We start from the raw sequence: 22,907 nt of genomic DNA on the forward strand, positions 1-22,907 counted from the left end.
CCCTGTATTTCACCAGCGCGTGAAACAAGGTTGCCACTGAATGTCTGGAGTGTTCGAACGTGTCCGACAATCAATGAGGCGACGTCTTCAAGCACATGGTGGACATTTCGAGCATTTCTTGTATTAGAAAGCAGTATCCCTGAGGTGCACCAATATGGCGACAGCTATGGGTAGTACAGAGTTGGAAAGTCTGTAACTTACTTAAATCACATGTTTGGTATAACCTTATATAACCAGATGACAACGTATTCAATAAAGAGGATTTGTTTACACCCCAAGAAAATAAGAGCCAAGTTGACAGAAGTTAAATTTGGTAAGTGGTGCGACCTCCGAGTTACCCTTTTTCAGCAACACCCTCCAGGCAATCAGTTGGTTAGTCGCCTTCAAGGGTCATCTTGTAGCGAAAGGAGTGCTTGCCTTGCAAATTGGCAGACAACGTACCTGCTGTACGAACAATTCCAGGCAGGACCATGGGCACTAACCATTGTCGGCGCTGCCACAACGGGGTAGAAACACCTGCTCACGTCCTCGCTTACTGCTCGCAAGAAGCTTTACGAAGTACTAAGCGCCACAAAATACGATCTGCCTTTGTTCAAGCGTTAAGGAAATCAGGCTTTACAGTCTTCGAGGAGCTTCACGGTATCTCTTACAGGGAGCATCCGTCGAATTGACATGGTAGCTCTCAAAGACAACGGAAAGGGCTTTATAATAGATCCGACGATCAAATTCGAGACATCCAAAACACAACCTAATGAAGTACATGAGGAAAAGAAAACAAGATATGAACCAACCCTCCTAGTCTATGAACAAGGATACCAGCAGGATGATATCGAAATCATAAGATTAATGTTTGGCGCTAGAGGAACTATTCCTCTTTTTACGACCAGTTCTGCAAATCATTTAACCTCAATCAGGCAATAATGAAAGAAATTGCAGTGACCGCCTTGAAATATTCCATACAAATGCTGAAGAACCATATCTCCCAAACTTTTTAATGCAACAGCGTACAGTATGTCAAATGTGCTACCCACGTAACACTTAATTGTAATATTAATCTTGTCTTTTTATGTACTTTGTTCTCAGAAGCAATCTCCAATTAGGGAAAGTCGAAGTAAATAAATACTACCGTATGTGATAAGCAGCAGCACATCGATTAACTCATCAGGTGATTAACCAAAACAAACCAAAGGCTCGCCAAATTTAGAGGATCATGAGAAAAAATCATGAAGCTGTGGCCATGTTCTCACGAGGTTGCTGTGATTAGCCAGGTCGTCAGTGTTGTACGAATCCGTTTGCGGTTGAAGTTACCAGACGGGTAACACAGGCAGTATACATCTTGCTATTAATGCTTTCACGGCCCGTACTAATAGACATTATGCTGTGTAGGCTTTTGGGCTAATACCGTGTCAAGAAAATAAGGTGAAATTCTTAAAGTTTCGCAGAAAACTGTGCTCTGCGTCCTCAGAAGAAATCTCAACTGACCACGAGAAAGGCTTCTTGAACAATGACACTGAAATTTGGACGTTATGATAGAAGTGGAAATGGTATGTTCATTCGCCACCAGATGGCCCCCAGGACGTGGTACAAAGCTAGCGTTCGAAGCGGAAGCTGACCGAACCATCATAGTCAGACTAAGTGGTTCGCATAACGTGTTTGCGTGACACACGACATAGACAGGTGTATTATATAGACACAAGCGCGGAATGAAACATCTGGCGAACCGCTTAGTCTGATTGTGATGGTTTGGTCAGCTTCCGCTTCGAACGCTAGCTTTGTACCACGTCCTAGGGGCCATCTGGTGGCGAATGAACATACCATTTCCACTTCTATCATAACGTCCAAATTTCAGTGTCATTGTTCAAGAATCCTTTCTCGTGGTCAGTCGAGATTTCTTCTGAAGACGCAGAGCACTGTTTTCGGCGAAACGTTAAGAATTTCACCTTATTTTCTTGACACGGCATAAGCCCAAAAGCCTTTACAGCATCATATCTATAGTGTACATCTTGATATGTTTATATAAACACATCATGGCTCAAAGATACAAGGGAATTAGAATCTTCAGCAAGATCCGTCCTTTAACTCTAAAACAGAATTCTAATAATTAATTATATACTCACGTTAAACCGGAGTTTACTCTCGTTCACTTCCGCGTTCCGTCTCTGTACAGAGAGTTTACAACTTTCGTAACACTCGGCCCAGAACGTATTCATGGCCTCCCCAAGCTGACCAGCCAGCGTCGCGTTATATTTATCGAACAACGGCCGAACCTGTAAAGAAAAGAAAAATAACTTTACTCACCAAAGATCAGACATTTAAAGGTTCAAAAACAAACATTTTTTTTCAACTTGACAACATTTTATTTTGTTTCGTTAAATTGGAATCCATTCCTTTTCAGTTTACATTGAGTTAATTTATAACTTTGAGGATCCTCGGTATGCCAAAACAAATTTAGGAATACATAAAATAGAGAAAAATACCTGAAGAAGAAAACATATAATAACAGAAATGCTTATCTAAAAATCTTATAATAAGGCACTGCAATACAGTGGTGAAATCAGAATTTCTCTACACAAGTGAATGTCTGGTTTTGAACTATGTTTTAGATGAAAAGGAACTACAGGAAAGAATAACAATGAGGAAAAAAAATCTTAGGACCTATGAAAACCAAAATAATGGAAATTAAGAAGTGATAAATATACCAGAACACAGAAAATATAACAGAAACAATAAGGAAAGGGAGATTGCAATTTTTGGATTTATTTATTTATTTATTTATTTTTTATTTCTGTATTTATTTATTTATTTATTTGGGAAACCAAAACAGCGAGAAGCCGAATTATAGAGTTCCGCAATGAAAACCATATTTGCAATAGAATAGCACAAGGCAAACATAAAATATAAGTGGAAGAACAATGACGAAAAAATATCTAACGATAAAAATGGATGAAAAAATTTAAAAACTAACAAAATAGCTGTAGAGACACAACAAATAACAACAATACATAAAGGCTAAAGAAACAACGAGAAAAATTGAAGATTGAACGTAAAACGAAGGCACAGTAAGATAAATACAGACATAACACATAAGTGACGGTATAGTACAGTAAAAAATAAATAAATAAATAAATATTATATTATGTACGAAAGAGAGGACAGCAATGAGAAGAGAAAAAAGGAATATGAAGAAAATGAACTAGGTTAAGTTAAGGAGGAATCGATTAAAGGAGGCATACGAAGAAAAGACGTCCAAGCTCCTGTCAGAAGATAAAAAGTTAAGGAGGGTTGATGTGGATAAATCAACTCCTTTGAACGAGAGAGAGGCGGGAATACGGAATATGAAGGGGCGGATTAATCATGGTTTTGCGAGTTGGAACATGTAAGGAAAAGGATGATGCAGGTTCAGGATAACGAAATAAACCGTTAACAGCGTTATATAGGAATCTAAGGTCGGCTACATTCCTGCGACTAGATAACGGGTGAAGGTTTAACTTGTCTAGTATCTGATTACTGCTCAACTGGATGGTAACAGATTGACAAAACAAATATTCAAGTACCTTTCGGAGAAAATGTCAACAACTTAGATACAAGAGGTCAAAAAAGAGAAAGAAATAAAATAAGAGAAAAGGAAACTATAGAAAGAGAAATCATTCAAGAAAAGGCTAGGAAAACAACAGATGGGGAATCTGCCACCTGGGCGACTGCCTTAATGCAGATCACTATCGACTGACAAGTTTAAAGGTTGTTTAAAATTTTGACGGTTTTTTAACTACGAACTACAACATAAAACAGTTATAGTGGTTTATGTTTTAAAGATAGATATATGCTGTCACGGATTTCTTTTTGTAGAACTTTTTATGCTGAGCACTCTGAACTTTACAGTATCATGCCTAAATAATTGTACCGTCGTTTGATATGCAGGGCAAGAGTTACAATTATATGCATATATATCGACAATTTCGAGATTTTACCCTAAAACACACATGTAGGCCCATAAGAGTTTTGTCACATACGCCTAGCCAAGCACAACTTTGTATGTAAAATGCGCCCCATTTAACGCGTACTGTCTGGAGGTAGAGACGCACTTTAGAGCATATTTTCTCATTACTCGAACGGGTTCGAACCCACTAACATTATCTCAAAAGGCCAGTGACCTACCGTCTGAGCTAATCAACACGGCTGAAGAGATGAACGTGGGGAGCCACGGAAAATGTAAGTGGAATATCAGACTCCGCTAAGCGGCCCACGGTCACCAAATCTAGATCTCTGCTTGTTTGTTTGTCCAACCCTTGTCCCGTTTCTCTGCGGGGTCGGGTATAAGGTGAGATGAATCTGTCGTGGCGGGTTTTCATGACCGGATGCCCTTCCTGACGTCAACCTCATCAGAGGAGTTAATGAGATGAAATGAATGGCGTGATATATGATAGGGAGAGAGTGAAACCCGGTACCAGCACATAGCCTACTCTTGTCGAACAGCACCAAGGTGTCTGCTCAAGGCTTAACGTCGCCATCCGACAGCGTCATATGAACACTGCGGAGAGGTTTGGAATTTAATCCAAGCTTTTGGCACGCAATCTAGTGATTAGAAATTGTATACCACAACCTCCCCTACCATACCCTACCAGCCAACATTCTGATGATGAAAATTTTTTCGACCAACGGGACTCGAACCGGCTGACCCCGGTGTCAGACCGTTCAGACTTCAACGCCTTAACGATCATGGCCACCAGGCGGACTTCACCAAATTTAATAATAATAATAATAATAATAATAATAATAATAATAATAATAATAATAATAATAATAATAATAATAATAATAATAATAATACCCGTCTCTCATAATCTCGGAAACTCTAGATCCGGGAGAGGGTACTGTTTACTGTAATCTTAGTTTTTGATACATGCAGTGTACAAAACTGAACATTCTATAGCATAATTGAAATACGTACAGTAAAAAGAACAAGGCTCCGGAAAATATCATGAATCAAAATTCAACATTTGTAAGTTATAAAATGAACAGAGAAAGTTAGAAACATTATTGTAAGAAATGGAACTTCTTGGACACGCTATCGAAGTTCATGAGATATCACCGCCCCAAAGGGATCACCACAATAGTCATCCTCCGTCCCTCCATATCATGTCCGACACCTGAAATGAATATTAGCATCGACTACTGAAAGAAAAACAAAACACATGCAGACTAATGGAACTACGACAATAAATTAATTATATGATATAACTACAGGGTGTTTCTGTATTCCCATTACAGACTTCGAGGGCTTGCAGGTGAGACCAAGACGGTTAAGTTTAGCATAGGAACTTGTGTCCGGAAACGTACCGTCTTCCACTACCCGTAAAAAACCACTACAGCACACGATCAAACCTCCTGCATTTTCGGCGCCACTGACTAGAGTACGTACGTCATTGAACGATCACGCGATGCCCCATAACCCTACAGGTTTGTTGACATTCCATACCATTTCAGTTGAGTGTGTCATCCGCACGGAGGCGTGTTGTACCTGCTGTTGTACTGGTGGTTTTCGTTCATACTACAGTACAGTCATAACTCTTTGCTACGTACACAGCAGTAAGCTGTACGTACAGTAGTTCATCTGCACCAAAGATTTGGGCAATAGTGGATAGGCCGTGGTGGCCCGATTGCTTGGCCTGCACGTTCACCTGACATGACACCGCTAGACTACTACCTGTGGAGTCGTATGAAAACTTTATTTACGGGACCGCTGTCGAATCTCAGGAAGACCTACTGGCGTGGGTTACAGCTGCGGCGGATGTTGGAGGACCAGGGATTGGTAATCGTGTGTAGGTACCGTCCGTGTCTGTTTTGACGTCGGTGGTCGTCACATCGAGCCCCGCCTGTAGTTGGACCTTGACGACAAGTAGCAGAAGTCGAACAGAGCGCCGAAAATGCGGGAGCTGTGAAAGTGTGCTGTGGTGGGTTTTTTTTCGGGTAGCGGGAAGACGGTACGTTTTCGGACACAAATTCCTATGATAAACTTAACCATCTTGGTCCCCACTGCAAGCCCTCAAAGTCTGTAATAGGAATTCAGAAACATTCTGTATAATCTACGTACATAACGGCTCTTAACTTCAACTACCCCACATCCCCCTAATAATGATGAATAATTTTGCAATTCTTCCCGGGTGCATCCACTCTCTGTTTGTTTACTTTACAATCGTATACAACTGATTTTCTTTATCAACTTTTCTCATATCCTCCTTATCTATCAACTTATCTTACTTCCCTTGTCTTTAAATCTTTTATAAGGTGTGCCCATCCCATTTCTTCAGAACATAGTAAACATTTATTTTGTCTGTATGCCGTATTTTTGAGAAACCCAATTAACCACCATGCTATAACCCTCATTTCCCTATTTGTTATAATATCTATATTTATCCTCATTCTTCCAATTACATTGCGGAATTTCTCTAGTGACCTCTTAGTTTTACAGTGTGAAGCAATTTGTTGCTTTTCAATATGCAATTTTTTTTTTTTTCATATTCTTAGCTGCTCTATGCTTTCCCAGCAGTATCCCATTCCTACAATTTCCAAAATGTTCCATACCCTATCCACCCAGTATTCTTGGTTCTGATATTTCATTCGTGTTGGTAGGCTATCTGTGACATTTCGCCACCTGATCCCAACTTCAGTCTCTTGTTTGTGCTTGTTGTTTAAAGGGGCCTAACATCGAGGACATCGGCCTACTTCAGTCTCAACCAATACTTGATTAACGTTTTAAGAATATCTGCCTGCAGACTCACATCATCGCACATCACTCTCACTCCACAGTTAGCTGTATAACTGGGTAATCTCATAATTATTTTCTACTGTACTCGTGATTGCATCAAATGTATAAATTTTCCCTTCAGATTTGTGCTGGACAAAGCGGAGGCGGGACAGGTTTTTCTCCGGGTACTCCGGTTTTCCCTGTCATCTTTCATTCCAGCAACACTCTCCACTATCATTTAATTTCATCTGTCAGTCATTACTCATTGCCCCGAGGAGTGCGACAGGCCTCGGCAGCCGGCCGATTTAACAACATCCTGTACAACATCCTCGATTTAAATAATTGATTAAAAAGACTTTTGTACGGTCGATATAATCAGTGTTTGGTATCTTTTAATCCAAAATGTTCTGCCCATTTTCCATTTCCACTTAATATCATACACAATTAATCTACTTTACTGACAACTTCTAATCTCGTCACACCCACCCACCATTTTTCATTCTTTGACAATTTATATCCTTTTTCACATACCCTTATTTTGGTTTTCTGTACATTCATTTTTAAATTCCACTCTTTATGCCACTGCATTTATACTTCCCTACATGCTAGGGGGAGTCAATCTGAGCAGAAGTATGTCATCCGCAAAAATGAAACCTGGAATATCCTAACTGAGTACCTTTTCTTACCAAGAGATATCTACAGCACAACTCATTGAGGGGAGGGGAGGGTGGAGTGAGTTGTGATGTTGCCACGAAATTCCGTAAATTAACAGGTAGATGCTTACGCAAGTGTCTCTTAGACAGCGCGAATCCTGTCCGTCATTACCTCAGAATTACGAATAAATGTCTTCATCCCATGATCTGTTGCAATACGTGTATGGTGTGGTAAATTCAAGTCTCTGAGGAGCAGAATATAAAAAGGCCGGATGAGGTTTTTGGCGAAAGACGGTCTGGTGCTAGAGAGAGCGTTGCTATCCGCCCGTGATCACCCATGCGTACTCAATGAGGTCACGCAATCACACAGGAGGGCCACTTGACACGGGGATCTCGAATAGTTCTTTGTCAACCGGGTGAGAAAGTAGCACCCAAAAAATGAAAGACGGCAAGGAACGGAAAGTGGCGATGATGGTGACTTTAGGTGGCTCATAGCATGATTGGAGACACCACTTATTCTGCACGAATGGGTAATTTAGGACCACGCGGAATCAACACCTGTTGAACTTCCTCCTTGCCCAACAGTAGTTAATTTCCATCGATTGTTGTAATTTCTCTTCCTCCGACCAAGTATGTCGTGTTGGTTCCTTTTCATCTTCCTCAAATTCCCTTGTGTGAACGATTTCCTGATTACATTTCTATCCTGCAGATTTGGTGATCCTAATTCAGTGAGGCTTTGCTCTACATGCTTGTACCATTTTGATCTCGTACGTTTGATTTGCAGAAATTTGTGTATTCGATAAATAAGTCTGGTGTTATTCATTCTTTACAAATGACTTATAAATTGAATTCGTCGCAGCCTCATTGCATCAGTAAGTTTAGATATTTTAAAATATTTTTCCGAGCTATTCAAGCTAAAGTACCGTCTAGAGTACTACAGGGTTCTGTGATTGGACCATTTGTAATTCTTGGCCCTAAGATTTTAATCATCATTTTCCCTTCTTTAATCACTAATTCTTCCTATTAATTTGTATGATGGAAACTGAGCGTTTCTGAAGCATAAAGAGCTTCAAGATTGATCACTTAAGTACGACGAATTTTACTGTTCCAGGACAAGCCTTTTTTTTTCATTCTTTGTATTTTCTGAATTTTCAAAACTACTCATTTATTTTCATTCCTATTTTCAGTTACCTATTCACTTCAGTAAAATTCTTTTACTCTTGCAATTTTATTCATATCAATGGTATGGTCAGGTAGAGCAGTTTTGATATATTTTTTTTTTTCATATGAGATTTTAAATCCTATTTTTATTTTGTTTTGTTTTGTGTTCTCTGGTTTACACAACGTTTAAAAACTACGAAGAAGAGAAAGTAGGAGAAGAAGCAATGAAGAATAATGAAAAGAGGATGTAAATAAGACGAAAAACAATTCAGTGATCAATTTGAACTGTAGGAATGTGGCTTAGGGTGCTTGGAGATGGGAGATTTCAAGAAGTGTACCGGATAAGGACATTCCAATGGCTACGAACCGGCGTCATACCTAATGTAATAATATGGTCACTGATGATTAAAGCCTCTGTCCCCGGTTTAAACGACTTCTCGATGATATATATTAGCAAGGGAAATGTAGAGGTAACGACAGGACCGGTTCAAGTATTCAAATAATAACAGAGTACAAGAGGTACGGAAGTTCGAAATTTGGCAGCATATAACTCATCCCCTTCGACAATTTCCAGGAAAAGGAAACTGATTTTCTTTTTAAGATCAGAGATGAGGACATACTAACCTAGATGGCGTGTGCTCACCATAATTATTCTAAAGCACGCCTGCACAGAGCACACTCGCTGAGCCGGGTTCCATCAGTTTACGAGTGTAGAGTTGTCTGAAGTCCCTTCACCTAAGTAATACTGCCCCGCAAAAATTATTCAAGGGAAGACCCTGCCAAAACGTTTTCTCAGAAATATGCTTATAAGTAAAGCCCGGATTTTCATGCATCAACAGATTAGATTGCAAACTAATTTGGTTAGTAAGAAATGTCGGCCAATTGCTCTTCCATAATGTAGAAAGAGTAGCATAAATTATAGGGGTTCTGATGGGCCGTACCCCTAATGTTTATGCAAACCCCATAGCATAATCGTTGTGAAGGTAGACTATACTTGATCCTCACTTCAGTAAGTTTGCATTCTAACCTATTAATGCATACAATTCCGGGCTCTACTTTAAGATATTTTTGACATGAATACAGTATGTCTTATGCTTGGGGTTCGCCCGAAAATTTGTGTAACCTGACGCAACAAATTGTGTGACGGAGTGTAACCACAGCAACCGTAAGGTATGGATGGTCAGAGAACGTTACCTAGCAACCGTGCAGGCTGTGAAAGAGGATGGGAAAAATGTTTACTTCTATTTCATGTGCTCAATTGACTACAGTAACTTATGTATCGATTTTTTTTGGTTGCGAACTATACATATCTCAGTTTTTCTCAATATCATTTGAAAACAAATTCCTTTATATCGCGTCGCTGTCATTTTACCAGCTGTTTAGGTTAGCAAATCAGATAACTTCGGGCATGAATTCAAATGGGCTTTGCGAGGTGATGTTAAATTTCCACGTGGCTTAATGGCACCAACTGAAGAGAACAATTTCGCCCGAGAAGGGATTTAAACAGAGACCTCAGAGGTGAGAGGATCCCGCCATATTAAATGCACTGCGGTGATACCCGCGGTGTGTTTGTGTTTGATGCTGATTTCTCGGCATGACTCCCGGAAGCCGGTCTCGAGCCAGGTGCAGATTTAGCACCATCGCCTTGCAAAGCCCACTTGAATTCGCCCGCGAAGCGCTCTGTCAGGCTAACATCAGAAGCTGATAAAGCCAAATCGACGCGAGATATCGAAATATGTTTTGAAGTATCAGCATGACCAACCCTCCACCGCTCATGTACGTGGTTCACGTTGATTCCGACAACCTATCTGATCGCGTGCGTATTTGCTCAATTTACCATTCCCGCTTACGACAGGCCAGAGGTAAGTTGAATGTTCTCCACATTCCGTACCCATAGGGGCACACGCGTTCCAGTAAGGCCCTTGGAGTGGTAAGGCGATTACATCCCAACCAGACGGCCTGGAGATATTGGAGTGCCATACTGCTTATCATTGGGGTACGTTGGCCTTCGTATCAATAGCTCCTCAGTCGATCGTTCAAGGCTGAGCGGAACTTTCTTCAACACTTAGTTCATCATATAAGTCTTTGGAGGAGCCGGAAATCGAACTCGAGACCTCTGAGTAAAGGAAAGGCACCATTAGGCTGACAAGTTTTAATTCAAGTCATCAACATTTTCAAGTATGTTGCGATTATCGTCTTCTTCTTAACCTGCTTACCCTCCAGGGTCGGTTTTTCCCTCGAACTCAACGAGGAATCCCAACTCTACCACCTCAAGGGCAGCGTCCTGGAGCCTGAGACATTGGGTCGGGGGATACAACTGGGGAGAATGACAAGTACCTCGCCCAGGCGGCCTCACCTGCTATGCTGAACAGTGCCTTGTTGGGGGGATGGGAAGATTTGAAGGGATAGGCAGGGAAGAGGGAAGGAAGCGACCATGGCCTTAAGTTAGGTACCATCCCGGCATTTGCCTGAGGAGAAGGGGTAAACCACTGAAAACCACTCCTAGGATGGCTGAGGTAGGAATCAAACCCACCTCTACTCAGCTGACCTCCCGCGGCTGAGTGGACCCCGTTCCAGCACTCGTACCACTTTTCAAATTTCGTGGCAGAGCCGGGAATCGAACCCGGGCCTCCGAGGGTGGCAGCTAATCACACTAGCCACTACACCAGAGGTGTATGGCTTTTAGTGCCGGGAGGGACATTTTTGGCTCGCCTGGTACAGGTCTTTCCATCTGACGTCGCTGGGCGACCAGCACGTCTGAATGACGATGAAGTAGGGAAAGGGTGAAACGGTACATAGCCTACTCCTGTCAAATACGACCAAGGGGTCAGCTGAAGGCTTGCCGTGTTCATCCGACGGATGTATAGCCATCAACTGCGTTATATGCCCTCACTCAATATGAACACTGCAGAGAGGTTTCAGGCTTCTCGTACGCAATCTAGTGATTAGAAATAATAATAATAATAATAATAATAATAATAATAATAATAATCAATGTTACTAATTTTATGATTTTCGGAGACGCCGAGGTGTCGGACGTTTGTCCCGCGGGAGTTCATTTAAGTGCCGACACGAGGCTGATTTATTTGGATACCTTCATGTATCAAATATCTCCGGACTGAGCCAGGATCGAACCTGCCAAGTCAGGCTCAGAAGACCAGCGCTGTAACCGTCTGAGCCGCTGAGCCCGGCATTAGAAATTGTATACCGTCACCTTTCCTACGCTACGGACCAACAATCTGATGGTGATTTGTTTTCTCCACCAACAGGACTTCAAACAGCTAACCACAGTGTCAGACAATACAGACTTAACGCTTTCACGATCATGACTACCAGGCAAGCTTATTGCACTGAATGATCGTTAGTATGTGATCACCATTCGGGAATATATAGATATCTAGATCCTAGATTTTTACACAGTGATAGGTTAATTGCCTACGAAAAGTAACATATTATATATAAACGTGTTCTGATAGAGCGTACCCCTAATGTTTATGCAAATCTCATAGCATAATCGTTGTGCAGAATAGGCTATACCAGTTACTCCCTTCAGTAATTTTGCATTCTAACCTAGTACTAGAGGCTGGGTTTTCAGGCAGTTATACCTGTGCAAGCGAACGGAATCCTCGGCTGGTACTTCCCCACGATGCTGACTCAGACTCCCGTTACCTGCTTTGGGCTACACGAAAATAGTCGAAACATAGAGTTAGACAGGCTGTGGCATAAGAATTCACACGGTAATTTGTTAGTGTGTGTTTGTATTTATATAATTTTGTATCAGTAGTGTTCCTAGAGGAAATGCCACTTTTATCGAAGCCTGTTTTCCTTTGTTTAAGTTTATAGAAACGTGACGTTTTCACAGAAGCGGCGTAGTATTCAGCATTACTCTGCTTCATAATAACAATGTTCATAGGAGAGTCGAGATGTAATGCCACAAATCAGAAACAGGAAGGTTTTTATTTTGTACTTAAGCCTCTGTGGTTCAGGCAGCACGCGCTGGCCTCTCGTCGCTGTGTTCTGTGGTTCAAATCCCGGCCATTCCATGTGAGATTTGTGCTGCACAAAGTGGAGGCGGAACAGGATTTTTTCTCCGAATATCATTTCATTTCATCAGTTAGTCATTAATCATTGCCCCAGAGGAATGGGACATGCTTCGGCAGCCGGTACAATTCCTATCCTCACTGCTAGATAAGGGCTTCATTTAATCCCTGCCTAACCTAGTCAAATGACTGGAAACAGGTTGTGGATTTTCATTATTATTTTATACATCATACTTTATGGCAACCTCACAGTAACTACTTATTTTCTTAGTACATGGTAATTAGGCTATGATAAGACATGGTGCTTCGCCATTTTATGCAAGGGCCATGATAAACACATTTAATTATGAATGTCCCTATATGAAAGAATATGTCTATATGTATTGGGGGAGTACCACAGTTATGAACGTGTAATGTACACCCCTCCAGGCTTCCGCTAGATCAGAACGTCCGGGGCTAGCGCTCGTACCAGCTGTTCCTTGTGCACGCAAAGCTGTCAGTATGCCGGACTGAGTGGCTCAAACGGTTAAGGCGCTGGCCTTCTGGCCCCAACTTGGCAGGTTCAATCCTGGCTCAGTCCGGTGGTATTTGAGGGTGCTCAATTACGTCAGCCTCGTATCGATAGATTTAATGGTACGTAAAAGAACTCCTGTGGGACTAAATTCCGGCACCTCGGGGTCTCCGAAAACCGTAAAAGCTGTCAGTCGGCTCGCGACCTTGACATGCCTGCAGCAAACTTACTGAAACGGGTAACAAGTAAAGTCTATCCTGCAGAACGATTATGCTATGAGTCTTGCATAAACTTTAGGGGTACGGCCCATCACAACTCCTAGAATTTATGTTATTTTCGCTACATAACAGAAGAACGGACTAGACGACACTTCCTAATAACAGAATTAGTTTGCATCCTAACCTATTACTGCCTGAAAAACTGAACTATGCAATAATAATAATAATAATAATAATAATAATAATAATAATAATAATAATAATAATACCTTGCTATGAACAGGAAAGGCCTGATAGAAAAATTGGAAATTGAAGAATCTTCTTAAAGAAAATTCTTGGCCCAATTAAAGACAAAGATGAATATAGACGTCGACATAACTATGAGCTGTATACTCACGTCCAGAAGAACTCTCGTGTCATGCGAAGAAGGAGAATTGCATTTTATGGCCACTTGCTGAGAATGAAACCCACACGATTACCGAGCCAGATCCTTACCGATTTTATAGATAAGAAGACCCAGCCAGCTTGGTTCAAAGAGGTAGAAAGAGATCTGCCTGCTAAAAACCTCAAAGAGAAATAAATATCATTCACACAATAGCGAAGAATAACGGTTATAATAGAGAATTCACAAACAAAATCATTATAAAGTTAAACACAAACCTCAATCTAACCTAGTTAAAGAAGACAACCCCAAAAATGGATACGCATCTTTCACTTTTAATAATACCTGCACTTACCATATTACCAATTTATTCAAAAGAGGTAATATTAAAATAGCATTTAAAACACCTAAATATTATTATATTGTTTTTATGTAACAGTAACTACTTTTGACGGGTTTTGGAGACGCCGAGGTTCCGGAATGTTGTCCCGGAGAAGTTCTTTTAAGTGTCAGTAAATCTATCGACATGAACACCTTCAAATACCACCGGACTGAGCCAGAATCGAACGTGCCAAGTTCAGAAGGCCAGCGCCTCAACCGTCTGAGCCACTCAGTCTGGACACAATTTCTTGTTGACATATTCAGTACATGGGTTGCTATAGTGCTTGTACAGCTGTGACTATGTTTCTAGCGAGACTTTTATTCTTCCTCCCACACAGTGTCCCTTTACTGAGGAACTGTGTAGCTATTTATCATACACCGGACTCCTTTCGATGACCTCCATAGAAGAAACCATTATGGAGATGTGTATAGCCGGGAGGGAATTCCTGCAGTCTGGACTACTTAAACCGCCTGCCAGCCTTTCGTTTTCCAGCCACGAACACACACACAAAACGGTCCGAGATGAATTAGCTTCGCCTTCATCTTTTTTAACTGACAAGTCCAGGTCGCTGAATTCCTCAGCGAAACGTGTCATTTTCTTGCGCCATCACTCGCTCCCACACCTTCTACTGTGCGCCGGTGTACTGTGACATTTCTATGCCATTTATGAGTCAAATCCGGATTTGTATGAGAAGTACACTTTTTGACGTGACACCCACAGTACCGTCTTGAATAACTACAGTTCGGAGCTTACTTAATTGCTAGGTTGAGGAATGCCACCTCCAGAAACGCAACGTCAGCCAGTAGCGAAGCGATATCTGTCTTCCTAAAAATATTGTGTCGTAACATCCAGAGTGCATAAAACACTAATTTGAAAACTGGAGCCAAGTCTCTGATGCTTTTACTTAAAGGAAAACTATCAAGGACGACCGCATAAATGGTGCGAAATTCAAACGTCTACAACCAAGTAGCTGAGTCCATAGATGATTATTAGTAATATTATTATTATTATTATTTACAACGTTATGCCAAATCTGTGGAGCGCGATAGAACTTATTTAGGTGATAATTTTTCTTCTCCCAAACTCTCTTCATCTGGGCACTGAACATTTTCCTCCGTTCTTTAGTCCGTGATTTGTTAGTCCTGGTTTTCTCAGAAAAATGATGGCTGCTTTTTTGAACTGGAGTCAATCTTGAACAATTTCCTGAAGGTCTTTCTCTATTTCACTAAGCCAGTTGTTCTTGACTTTCAATGAGAGAACAAGGAGGAGAATCCTTTTGGTGAGCCTATCATTGTTCATTCTGAGAATGTGGCCATAGAACTTTAATTGCCTTTTCTGATGGTGTCAGTGATCTTATCAGAATGCTGATAAATCTCCGGAGACTTCCGTTTCATCCAGATTCGCTCTGAGTAGACTGGACCACAAATTTTCCTCAGTATTTTCTTCTCCTGTTTCCCTATGTCTTTAGTAAGTGATCTGCCGCTAATGATCAAGATTTTCGAGGCGTATAGTGCTTCAGACTTGATAAATGAGTTGTAATGTACTAATTTTGCGCTCCTGGATATTGATTTTTTGTTATATCTGTTCCAGGTGAATCTATAGGCCTTCTGTAGTTTTGAGATCCTCTCCTTACTTGCTTCACGATTCTAGCCTGATGGATGAATTACTTCTCCTAGGTACTTATTCACTTGATTAATTTTGCCGAATTTAGTCTTTAAAGATTTCCCAACTAGATAATGAGCGGGTACTCCCATGTATTATTATTATTATTATTATTATTATTATTATTATTATTATTATTATTATTATGCTGGTTTAAAACTCCAACAGGATAACTTAGCTAATGATGCTGCCTTTTACCTTTTTGTAGCTTCCTGGTTACACCGCTTAACAGTAATGTTCCCTGTTATTTGTCTAGCTTCACTACGAATTAGTTTTCTTCCTCTCGCGAACAGTAGACATAAAAGGGCAGAAAATATATCCAGCGAGTCATAAAAATCTACGCACCTTCAAAGAAAACTCCGTGGAAAAAAAGGAACAACTTTTCCCTTTGTGAAAATTAAATGATCATAAATACGTCTTCCGGTCATGACCATCCATCAACGGCTGCTAATTTCAGATGGCAACCAGCCATTAGACACTGCCTGTACGGTTGCTAGGTAACATTGTCTGACCATCCATCCGTACATTACATCACGGTCTGCACGGTCACTAGGCTTACACTTCCGTCACACTAACTTCCGTAACGCAAATTTTCAGATGATCCGTAGCCATAAGGCATATCATCTTATTCACAAAGACGCACACACGAAATGCTGTCAAATGTGTACACTGTTCTTATTCAAAAATTATATACACAATATTGAACCGCCATTTTGAACAAAACACTGCTACAAAGAAGAAGAAGAAGAAGAAGAAGAAAAAATAATACTGCTAGTTTAGCATGTCAACCATCACAACATGAGTTCACATGACTAACGTCTTTGACTAGCAACTCGCTAACAACTGAACTCCTACTCCAAAGACTGCCTCTTTATATACATTGCCTGGCCAGGCTTCTAGAAAAATATGACACAACATGTTTTCTCGAATTTTCTCGTGTCTCCAATAAGCTGTGTACAAATAGATCGAACATTCGATAAACCCCTAGTGAATAGATGCCTTGTTCTGGACCATTACCCTGTGTTGCATAACATGGCATTGGATTTATACGTCATATTTACAGGTAATATTAAATTATATACTATTAATGACGTGCTCTCAAATTAAATAGAGTCATATTAATATACATACAGCAGATGTGTCGTGACATAACCTCACATGTTTTGTTACATAAGACAAATAATAAATGGTACAACCACGATTTATACCAAATTAAGTCCGTACAAAACTACGTAAATAATGATACGAATATATACGTGAACGACTTCATAAGCACACCTCAGAAGTAATAATAATAATAATAATAATAATAATAATAATAATAATAATAATAACACCTACTAATCGATCTCGATATTTTTACTATTTACCCATGCGTTAGAGAATTATTTCCAAGTTATACTAGTCCACTACACTTGCATCAATATTCACGTCAAAATAACTTAATAAATACACATTTCTGTCATCAAGGGAAGACGATCAGGATTTATACAGGCTGGTCGGATACAACGTGAACAGGGGAAGACCCTGTATGAGCCTTCCAGTCGAAGATTGAAACTTCGCCAGACGAGGTGTTTGAATACAGACAGGATCGCCCCACAGCAAGTACACTACGGTGACAGCGGCTGAAACCAAAGGTGTGATTGATGGCGAGCTCTCAAGCCGTGCAGATTTAGCAAGACCGCCGCCCAAAGACCATTTGAATTCGGCCGCGAAGCGATCTGATTGGCTAATTTTAGTAGCTGACAAAATAACTACTGTGCGAGATATCGAATTACTTCTCTCAAAGTATTTATCAAAATGACCAACCCACTAACGCCCATAAGGTTAGGGGGGGGGGCGAGGAATTCAGTAACCCACACCTAATTTCATCCCCCTAGGGATTTCCCGCACGCATAGCCTCATCTCGTTGTCTTGTTGTGAGAGTTGGTTGTGTTCACCACGTTTAGTTTCCGTGTTCAAGGAGGATTCATTTTTCATACTGAGCTGAGTAAGTGCAGCATTCAAATTACGAGCCACTCATTCCTAGAATGAGCACTGATATGCGTATGAAATACTGGACCGCATTTCAGTCGTGTGGTGTAATTCCTGGCGTGTAATCGTTACAGTGAGGTGGTTGGCAGGAGTTACTGTAGCGGCCATTATAATAAATCACGGAATGTTCGTAATTTCGTCCCCCATCATTTTATTTGTTATTTACAAAGTTTATTATTATTATTATTATTATTATTATTATTATTATTATTATTATTATTATTATTATTATTATTATTATTATTTTCAGATGGAATGTAGAGGATTAAGGAGGCTATGAAAAAGGCTATTAAGGCAGCGAGGGACAAGATAAGGGGTTAAAAACGTACAAGTAAAGCGTTTAACATAGTACGAGCAACACTGAAAGTCTACGTTAAAAAAGAATAACAAGATAACATTTTCCAGAAATGGCCTTCAAGTAATTCATTATAGGGAAAGAGTTTGGTAAGATTAGAAGGATAAAATATAGGAAAATTAATTTTACTTTTCATAAAATTGATGGGGACGAAATTACGAACACATTTTTGGTAGTTAAGTTTTTGTAGTGTTTGTCAAATATTGACTACCTTAGGTTATAACAGTTACACTGTAACATGCCCGTAAGTGCAGAATATATTCAGTAATATATATTACCAAATTTTTGCCGTGTCCATAATGTATTCCTGAATATCTACAAGTCCAAATCTGCTAAGGGAACAAAATATGCCCCCCTCCCCACCGGTACCCCACACTGTTTCCGACCACACTGTGTAAATTACTAATGTGATTGATGCACCAATTAAAAGATGGCACGTCATCAAAATCCGGGCCCTAATATTACAGTAATTTGCTCCAAAGAATGCCACGCAGGATTCTCGTCAGTCAAGAATGAGACCTGAGGCAACACTCGCGATAATCTTCAGATAGCGGCTGCGGACTCTAAACCACTATTTGTTCTTGCTAACGAGCAGGGAGACAGATTGTCAAGCGAAATGACACAGCGGAAAATGAAATGATAATACCTCGATCATTCACCTAAGAAAGTGTTCTACACTTGCGCATCACCTTCTAATATGACTTGGCAAGAACGAGGCATCAATTCGTATAAAGAAGAAGAAACGCAGCTCGTCCTACATTTCCTTTTTTGTTCACCTCTCTAATCACAATTCCTATTAGTAACATGTGCGAGTTCCAAGAAATGACCACTGCATTCTCAGTTACATTTGCCATGCCCGCCCCATTCCCAGCCGGAATCAAAACGCAGGGAAGGTCTCTGGAACAAGGTCATACTCATCAGTAACGGCGATTAGGGGGGCTAGGGGGGCCTGTGTCGCCCCTCCCCCCATTTTTGGATAAAAATAAAATATATTGTTATTCCATTTTAGCCGCCTGAAGCCAGGAACTATAAAAATAAGCAATCCGCACAAAGCCTGTTGTCTTTTCAGCTAATTCTTTTATTTAATTTCTTTAATTATTAAGAAAAACACTTAGAGGAAATACGCGCAAAATGCCGCTAGACGAGGCTAACCGATTTATACAGCGCTACAGCAAGTACTGTGAGGAAAGGAAGCAGGGGTATTTTGTTACCAAGGTCATGGACGTGGCTATTCCAAGTTTAAACTGAAAATTATAGCAGCAGGTTCCATACAATCAATAATGGTCTACCTCAGGGATCCGTTCTATACCCTCTGCTATTCAACTTGTACACTCATGACTACTGCTTTGGCTGTTGTATATTCCCCAGCTGAATATTGTGCAGGCATTTGGTTAAATAGCTGCATGTGGTTAAATAGCTCTCCCTCTGCCAACTAGTGGATATTCAAATTCGCCAAACAATGCATATCATTTCTGGTACTCTGCATTGTACTCCCTCCCACTGGTTGCCTGTACTATGTATCATCGCTCCACCCCATCTTAGGAGACAGCAAGCTCTTGTTCGCCTGTGGTGTAGGATCATGGAAAATGATGCTCTTCCAATTCATCATGATGTCAAGCGTCTTTCTAAACCGAAATTGAAATCAAGAAAGCCAGCTTGCAATATGGCTGTAGATCTTACTTCAACCAGGTTCAATCTCTGAAATGCCTGGAGAGATGAATGGTTACAGTCGACACCTCATGGCCTACTTTTAATCAGTGTTCCCACAACAAGGCTCTACCTCGGACAGTCTGGTCAACGTTAAACAGGATTCGATGCGGTACTAGTCGAACTGGCGCAGATCTATATCAGTGGGGTTGGATAAATTCTCCCTAATGTGACTGCGGTTTTGAATTGCAAACCATCAAGCATATTGTACAGGAGTGTCCTCTACATGCATATCCCGGCTCCTTGGATGAACTCCACTCAGCATCTCCAGAAGGAATTGGATGAATTGCTGACCTTTCTATCCATATTTGAAAAGTGGTCCCAATGTTGTAAATTGTATATATGTAACAATATAATTTAATGTAATTCTTATTGTCTTGTAAGCATCATACGCTAAATACGTACGTTACCCGCTTGCGGCGTGCATTCGGCAGTCTGACAGTCTCATTCAGTCAAGTTTCTATTACTGTATTAGTATGTAGTAAAAAACTAAATTACTTTTTAATTGTACAATCACGTCATACTTCCATTTATTTGCAATACATGTGTAATTAATGTTTCTCTGGTGAAAGTTTTATTGAATGAAAATGTTATTTGTTTTTATGTCCCACTAACTACTTTTACGGTTTTCGCAGACGCCGAGGTGCCGGAATTTAGTCCCGCAGGAGTTCTGTTACGTGCCAGTCATCTACCGACACGAGGCTGATGTACTTGAGCACCTTCAAATACCACCGGACAGACTGTCGAAGCCTGTCGCACTCCTCTGAGGCAATCAATGATTAATGAATGATAGACGAAATGATCTTGGAGAATGCTGCTGGATGAATGAATGATGAAAGGGAAAGAAACCTCCGTGACTCAGACGGCAACGCGCCAGCCTCTCACCGCTGGGTTCCGTGATTCAAATCCCGGACACTCCATGTGAGATTTGTGCTGGACAAAGCGGAGGCGGGACAGGTTTTTCTCCGGGTACTAAGGTTTTTCCCGCCATCTTTCTTTCCAGCAACACTCTCCAATCTTATTATTATTATTATTATTATTTTTTTTTTCTTCATGGAGCCTCTAAATATTAGTTCCTAATTAGCGTCGACCTCTAAGATCTTCTGCTACCATGTTTTTCCTTCATACCCACCTAGATATACCTGCTCCCTTCACAAAGCTGCAGGTTGTTCTTATTGGGTCTTCTTGGATTTTTTTCTCTCTTTACGTGGTAGTCCTAGAGTGGAGAGTCCTATTCTACCCAGCGCCTCACATTCGAAAAGTATGTATTCAGCTGATTCCTCTGCTTCATTGCATTTCCTACATATATTGTCTCTTATTACTCCAATTATATGTAGGTGTTTTTTCAGATGACGGTGTCCTGTCAACAGTCCTACTACCCATCTTATTTTCTCTGCTTAGTTTCAACAGTTATTTAGTAAGCTTCTTGTTTGGTTCTTTTATCAGTTCCTTTGCAAGCCTACATCCTGGAGTATTTTTCCAGTTTTCCATTTATTTCTTTTGTACCCAACACTGTCCAACACATTTCATTTCATCTGTCAGTCATTAATCACTGCCCCAGAGGAGTGCGACAGGCCTCGGCACAGTTCCTATACTCGCCGCTAGACGGGGCTTCATTCATTCCATTCTTGATCCGGTTGAATGACTGGAAACCGACTGAGAATTTTTATTATGATAGGAAAAACCTGAGTACCCGGAAAAACCCTGTCCCACCCCCGCTTTGTCCGGCACAAATCTCACATGGAGTAACCGGGATTTGAATCACGGAATCCAGCGGTGAGAGGCTGGCGTGCTGCCACGGAGGCTCTGTGCGAATGTATTGCGTAAACATAATATACTCAGCCACGTGAGGACTTAGAGAAGACAAACGTATTCAGCCAGTAATATGTAAAAATAGTTTGATATAAGGATGTCAAGGTAGAGGAGGTGACTAATACTGACCTGAAATTTCCCTAAGATAATGAATACGTTTACAAACCACTAAGGAGCAGTGAATGAATGAACGGGTATCTGAAGATCACAGTTCAGCAAAACTACTTGTGCAAAGTGTGCTTTTTAATATAATGGCGAAATGTATTTAGACCAAGTATTCGTTTAGTTGTTGTTCTCTTTTGAAGTAACATGTGGCGTTTCTCCTCGAACACCAAAGCTGCTCCACGTCGTAAAATTTAAAATACGACTGAAGTGAGCTTATCAGTTGAGATCTGATGCGTTCCACCTGAGTTCCTGAGAAGATAACGGTGTCAGAGAGTGGAATGATGTCAGCAGCCAGTATTACCGGACCACAATCTTCTTTGAATATCCTCACACTCAGACGTCTGGTATTCATCCACATGCATTCCATCGCTACTTCTCACATAAAAATCATATTTACTTGTGAGCAAAGCCCGGATTTTTATGCCGTAACAGGTTAGAAAGCAAAATAAATTTGGTTAATAGGAAGTGTCGGCCACCCGCTCTTCATTAATGTAGCAAGAATAACGTAAATTATAGGAGTTCTGATGGGCCGTACCCCTAATGTTTATGCAAACCCCATGGCATGATCGTTGTGAAGGTAGACTATATTTGCTGCTCGTTTCAGAAACTTTGCATTCTAACCTATCAATGCATAAAAATCCGGGCTCTGCTTAAATGTCTCCGCTACGCGGAAGAGTATAGGATCATGAATAGGATTTTGGACTTAGAAGACGAGAGAGCATATCACTATCACTATCAGCCATATTCAATCGTTTTTACGATGTGGCCTCTTTAAGTCCGAAGCAAGGTAGGTTTTCATGAGGTCTCTCCATCTGGGACGGTCTTGAGCGATGTTCTGCCAATTGATCCCAGTAATCTTACGGATGTCTTTATGTTGCTCCCCTCTTAGTTGCCTCTTACGTCATGCAGGGGGTACAGATAATGCATCCTTTGACTCCACCCATAGGGGATATGAAGAGTACTGATACATCGAAAGAAATTTGTAGCATCATGATCTACGTCCGACAATATACAGAGTGTCCTTGAAAAACGATCCTATATTTACAGAGGAAAAATGAAATGGCGTATGGCTTTTAGTGC

The 22,907-nt window shown here is 40.7% G+C and overlaps 1 protein-coding gene across 1 annotated transcript in view; it reads right to left on the reverse strand.

The window, feature by feature from the left end:
• Positions 1-22,907, reverse strand: part of LOC136885056 (neurobeachin-like protein 1) — a 398,107-nt gene that overhangs the window by 31,042 nt on the left and 344,158 nt on the right. Inside the window, exon 33 of the mRNA XM_067157452.2 lies at positions 2,118-2,267. Coding sequence (XP_067013553.2) covers positions 2,118-2,267 — 150 coding nt within the window. The remainder of the gene's footprint in view (positions 1-2,117; positions 2,268-22,907) is intronic.

Source organism: Anabrus simplex, chromosome 13 (genome assembly GCF_040414725.1).
Source record: "Anabrus simplex isolate iqAnaSimp1 chromosome 13, ASM4041472v1, whole genome shotgun sequence".
Classification (NCBI taxonomy): domain Eukaryota; kingdom Metazoa; phylum Arthropoda; class Insecta; order Orthoptera; family Tettigoniidae; genus Anabrus; species Anabrus simplex.